This window comes from Protomyctophum bolini (assembly GCF_963924005.1).
Source record: "Protomyctophum bolini genome assembly, chromosome: 23".
Taxonomy (NCBI): domain Eukaryota; kingdom Metazoa; phylum Chordata; class Actinopteri; order Myctophiformes; family Myctophidae; genus Protomyctophum; species Protomyctophum bolini.
This window is the reverse complement of record NC_137884.1, coordinates 18,643,285-18,649,798: the sequence shown is the minus strand read 5'-3', so window position 1 is coordinate 18,649,798 and position 6,514 is coordinate 18,643,285. Positions and strand designations below refer to the sequence as shown.

The window sequence follows — 6,514 nt, the reverse complement described above, 5'->3', positions numbered from 1 at the left end:
GTGGAGAAAACGTCATCGCAACACACACTAATAGCCTTGTTAGTGACAGCGGGGTAACATGTGCACATGTCTCACTCTCTCTGCCACGCCATTCTGCTCTCTTTTCAACTCCCCCGCTTGACACCGAACGGAGAAGAGAGAACAGACTTCCATGCAGGCGTCCATACTGTACAGTACATCCATACTGTACATCCATCTGCGACGTTCAATGTGGGGTCTGTCTGACCGCCGGTGAAAATGAATGAGACCGTGTTAGTGAGGGTGTTTTGGGGGAGAAAAACTGTATATTATATATATATAGTTTGAACACGCAGGCACATGCAGTGTATCCGGGGTTTCTCAAAGGGGTGCCGCAGAATACTAGTATATACCATCAAATGGACCCTAATGGCCATTTGTACACTCTCAGAGTTAAATTGTCTTTGATTTTTACAATATAAATTGGGGGTCCCAGAGATAGAAATGCCATTTAGGGGTCTGTAGCTTAGAGTATATATGAGTAGAGAAGTCACCCAGAGGAAACCCTGAGGCGAAATGGACATAGTGGCCGAATTTGCATTGCAGCTCGAGCCAGCGCTGGTCCGTTGACTATCATTGCGCACGTTCATGTGATTGAGGCCATGACACGTGAACGAATGTTTCATACGTGAACACGCACAACCGGCACAATGATAGTCAACGGCAGCGCGTTCATGTGTTTGGGGCAAATCCATCCCAGAATGCACTCTGTTCCTACCAGGAAGGAGGAGTGAAATCGCCTCATGCGCTTTTGAGCAACTTAATGCAAGTGGGAGGAGAACTCGGGTGTCTTCTCTATTCATATATACTCTAAGGTCTGTAGACTAATGCATGTCAAACTGGGGGTCCTTGAAATTAAACGGGTTGAGAATCACTGCTAGAGCCGTAAAAAAACTTCTCTCATGGGGGTCCCTCCCTGGCATATCTCTTCAAATGGGGGTCCGTGGGCTGCCTAATTAGTGTCAATTTGGGGGTCCTTGACATGAACAAGTTATAAAGTAACAATGAGAGTAGACATATATACACAGATGGTTGTTGTGATGCACACACACACACACACACACGTGCGCTTGCTCGCAGAGGCGCAAGCCCAAAGTCACTCAAAGAATACAAAGTAAGTGTATGCCGTAACAGCACCCGGGGGATTATATCTTGTCAGATAAAAAATGAGACGCGATTAAATTACGTTATTATATGAAACTAGTGCAAGTCATCAGGGAGAGGGAGAGGGAGAGAGAGAGAGGTTTACATTTGCATCTTTCATTATATTAGGAGTGTTTTAAGCCGTCAATGTGTCATCATGGGAACGTGTTGTTTATGTCCTCCATGTAAACATCCCTCACATTTTAAGTCTACATAGACCTGTCAGAGCAGCCTGTGAAACGCACACACGCACACACACACACACACACACACACGCACATGTGCACGCGCGCACGCACACACACACACACACACACACACACATGTAGCAATGCACATGTCATATACCCAATGAGTTGCGGAAAAAAGAAAGAAAAGGTGTGTATGCATTCAAGCATCCTGTAAACGAATAAAGCTGCCTGTGGACTTAGCCAGTCTTAGTGAGAAGTGTCATTAGAGGTGGCAGGGAGCTGCGGCAGCCTGCAAGGCCTAAGAGTCTGTAATCCCTACAAACAAACTATAGCATGCTATGCCACAAAACACACACAAATAACGCACGCACGCACCATACACGCACATGCACACACATGCGCGCATACGCGTGTACGCGCACACGCACACACACTGCAAAACAGCAATGAAAATGCAAAGTAATGTACAGAAGGCAATCCCTTTCTAGGATAATCTGGCACACACAGACGCAAATATGGGCACACAATTGTGGGCGTGCTGCATGAGTACCCGCGAGATGGGTGTGTTTACTGTGGTGGTACTGTACCGGTGGTGGTGTGGTGGTGCATGCGCATGCCGCGCGCGTTCGTTAAAGAGGCTTACAGCACAGATTTGGCAGACACTCAGACGGTGCTATAGGCTAAGTGCTAATAAAGGCCAAGTCTCATAAATGTAGGACTATATAATGTGTGACAAGCACTCACCCTATAGGATTCACATACGCACGCAGGCACGCCACGCACAGTGTTTGCCAGGTTTTGTGAGAGAAACAAGCATCCAGGTGAATGAAAACAAGGACAAAAGAAGGGACCAGATTGCATAGCTCACAACTGGTGTAGACTGTATAGTGAGACAGCCAGCGTTACATGTGAGAGTTGAATAAACACACGCGACACATATTTTATAACACAACATGCAGGCACTGCCTTATTTCCTGATAGCTGTTCTGTTTTTGGGGAGGAGGTATATTATGTCCGTTATTGGGGAGGAGGTTGTTATTAATGTCCGTTATTGGGCAGGAGGTACAGTATAATGTTAATGTAGTGTCTCTCCCCACACAGTCACATTTCCACTTGGAGAAGCAGGGCGAGTGTCTGCCCAGCCCCTCTTATCTGGGCCCCCTTTACTTCTCATCTCATATGGGGTATACTCCAAATTAAGGCTTCATAATTGGAAGCTTTGGGTACCTGACCGATCGTCAAAAAATGACGAGTAGGGAGTGAGAATGTGTTGCAACACCTGTTCGTTTTGATATAAAGGAGCTTTGGAGCTGCGATATCTGCTGATGTTATGTATAAAAGGTATATATATTTTTGAAAATGGCTGATCTATAAAGCTCACAATGGGTTTCTTCGCAACGTGTTGAGAGCTTGTAGATCGCCTTTTTTAAGTAGCCAAAGTTTAAATAGGGCTGTGGTTAATGACAATAATGTTTTGTATTAATAATTCAAATCTACAAAGTAACTACTAACAATATGTTGCAAATAATTTCTAGTGGAGTAAAGTATTTGCCACCAGTATCTTCCACCAAATATTCTCTAACACACGCACGCACGCACACACACACACACACGCACACACACACACACACACACACACACACACGCACGCACGCACACACACAGAAAATTCCTTTCCCAAAAGTATTAACAGTGGATCTTCTTCAGGTCGGTTTAACTTGACATGCACACCTGTTCAGTCATTCTTCTGTAGTTAAAATGCTGCTCCCCCATTGGGTGACACCGCCACAATCACAGCAGGTGCGACTCATCACTCTTAAGTATAGCTATCCTTATTAACTCATATGTATTTGTCTCTTTTCACTCCTCCAACCTGTCTTTTTATTCTCTCTCTCTGCCTTCGGATCCTCTTCGTTTTTCTCCTATATTGTTCATTTCCGCCAGGCGCGCGTATGCGGTGTGAGTTTCTCTTTGAGGTGCTTTTTTCTTAATTAGTGCCTAGCACGTATCCAGGGTTATAATAAATTGCTAAGATACATACAGGTCGGAAGGTCAATAGCTGTGCAAAGGCTGTCAGCACATGTAATTGAGATATCATTTACTGTAGATTATGAATATACCGTAGATGTGAATTTCTTTGCTAAAAGTCCGTGATCAAAATGCCCCGATATATATAGAACGAAGACAGTGGTTCATCTACGGGGGCGAGGGCGCCTTGATGAAATATGAATTTCTCGAGGTGAGGAGTCATTATGAATGCGGAGGAAATCATGTCCCTGTCAACATTCAACATTCTATGTCTTTACACCAAAAAGGGGGGGGGGGGGGGGTAAGGCTCAAGGTTGACAGAATAATATATACTATAGTAGCCTACTAGCCTGCCACAAAATGAGTGACAATCGGCCATGGGCTTCATCCCTATTTACTATTTTGAAAAACATTTTCAAATAGTTAAACGAAAATAGCCCTATAAGTCTACTATACAGTTAACAGACTCATGTCATATTCCTTGTTTGTTTCCAAATGTATGAAGTGTCTTTGTCAACATATATTATATTGTTGTTTTCTCAATTCACATTTAATTTACCACTTGAATGAGCAGAGGGGAGACGGCAGACAGAGAACCTGTCGCTTTTAAGGGACGTCACTGCCTTTACGAGGCTACGAGCGCCAACTTTGAAGAGTGGAATTCTCAATAATACATCCCGATCCCGACTGACTTTGTTCATTCATGTCTATATTTTGAACATGTCACAGGCTTACTAATATTATGTTCTACCTACTTCGGAGCTCCGACGGTGTGTTTTACCATTCATTATACAACTTGTTGTATAATTAACTTTGCTGAATAGTTGGGAAAATAACCCAGCTAATTGGAGGATTGACATATCCTGACATTTTCAACTACTGTACCTTGTGAATTCTCCAGATGAGTATTAATAATTTGTCTTGCAAGATGTTGTTTGGATAATTTTCCACAAATGCATAGCATATAAACCGAAACACAACAAATACTCTATTAATACTCTATATAATCTGGGTATTGAAAACCTAAATATATACCGTGCGGCCACTTTGACCTGAGAAACTGATGGAGTATATTATAGTACATTGTGGGTTGTATATTGAGATGGCAGGTATGTGACATTGAAAAGGACAAATCAAACATATGGCATGATATGGGACACTTATATTGGAACACAAAAACGATCGCTACAGCCTCAGTAATGAACCAGTGAAATTAGGGTATTTTATAATGCCTCTCATAGGGATTGCATTGACAGCTGCAGTACACCGTTGAAACGGACCAGAAGTGGGGCCGCTGTCTCATTTGGGCGGCGTGAAATTTGCAGCCCCCGTGTGTCTCTATATGTAAGAAGGATGCTTGTCATGCCAATAAAGTATGTTTGAATTGAATTGAGAAGAGAGAAGAGAGAGAGAGGGATAAAGGGATAGAGACAGAGAGAGACAGAGAGAGAGAGAGAGAGAGAGGGAGGGAGAGAGAGAGAGAGGGAGAGAGGCATGCTATGCAGGAGGAGAGACCAATATGTCACAGCGGCATCACCTCTAAAAGTCACTGAAATGCCAGGTCACCTGCTCAACGGGGAGAATCAAACCACTGCCAGGTGGTGTGAGAGCAGTGCGCATCACACAGAGTTTACAACATCATCAAAGACACCCACACACACACGCACACACAACACACACGCTCAAAGGATGGCGCGGGGCCGAGCGAACGTTGCCCTCAACAACCAGCTCTCATCTCGGGCGTTTGATTGCTCGGTGGAGTATGCACTATGCAGCGATACCTTTTGATGATCGTCTTTAATAAAGATGCAGTGGGGTTTTTTTAATGAAGGTGCATGGGCAGTGGCGGAAATATCGACGGTGCAACCGGTGCGAGGCACCGAGGCCCAGCGCCCCCAAGGGGCCCATGAAGGGGGAACGACGGTGAAAACCTGGTTTCAGGGGCTATCGGTCGCAGGAAGAGTAAAACCAAGGATTCGTCTAAACCAGCTTCAAGTCCATACTACTACTTCTGTGTTGCATAACAGTGACATCACTGTTCACCCATTGTTATCTTTATACCACCTTACAGTCCGAACATACCCTTGTGGAACGTACAGCAACCATTTTTATATAGAGCTCTACGACATGGCAACAGGTATGAAAAGCTACATTTACTGCAAAGAAAGAAAGAAAGAAAGAAAGAAAGAATATGCCTACATTTTCACTAAGCCAGTCACAAACCAATATCAACCACCATGTCAGATCATCAACAACATTAAAGAACAGCGACAAAACACAGCAGATATACTGTAAGTCCACATAAGTCAATTGTTCCAAATTGGAATAATTGACCAAATTGATGGCTGTGACATAGAATCACAGCCATCTTGAGCCATCAGCTAGTCATCAGCTAGCCATCAGCTAGCTTGAACTTAAAAGGAAATAGCAAACTCACACATAGCCATAGGATAATTTAAGTGACCAAGAGCCACATACATAGCTGTTCATTCCCTGTTACTTACAACTCACTGTCTTCAATGACAGACACAACTCAACATACAAAAGGTTCACATCAGCATTCAATTCCAGAGCCACAAACAGCCACTGAACATGTTGGGCCACTGGGTCCCAAAATGACAGCAATAGTACAACAGCTTAAATCACATTACACACATCACAGCAGCACAACAAAATGTTCCTACCTTGAGCTGACTGTTGTGTAAGAGATGGCCAGGGTCAAACCGCCCTTTCTCTAGTTCATCCCCGGATGAGCCCTCCATCGGCGTCTCCAGTGCGCCATCTCCGTTTAGCACCCACTGTGGCGAATGGCACTGATCATCCCCAACATTGTCACCTCAGACTCATGTCATCTGCTGGACAGATGTACAGAACTTTTAAAAGGCAAAAAGTTTGATTTGGTAGGAATTGTGTCCCTTGAGCAGCCATTGCTGCACTGAACAAACTGGATGTTAGAGTCTATACACACCAGGCTGGGGTACAGTATTGGGCTGCAGCGAAGACCAGGGCCTGCGTGGACATTAGCAGTACTGTGGTCCCAAGTACGTTGAGAGGAACACCACAAGCCTCGAGTGCCTGAAAGAAAGAAAGAAAGAAAGAAAGAAATGTACACATCACATACTGTACCTGTATAA

The 6,514-nt window shown here is 44.2% G+C and overlaps 1 protein-coding gene across 1 annotated transcript in view; it reads right to left on the bottom strand.

The window, feature by feature from the left end:
- LOC308310693 (dynamin-1-like protein) overlaps positions 1-6,142 on the bottom strand; it is a gene marked incomplete at its 5' end in the record, with an annotated part of 36,647 nt that extends 30,505 nt beyond the window's left edge. The window contains one exon of the mRNA XM_080757073.1: positions 6,065-6,142. Coding sequence (XP_080613199.1) covers positions 6,065-6,142 — 78 coding nt within the window. The remainder of the gene's footprint in view (positions 1-6,064) is intronic.
- Positions 6,143-6,514: the final 372 nt, after the last annotated feature.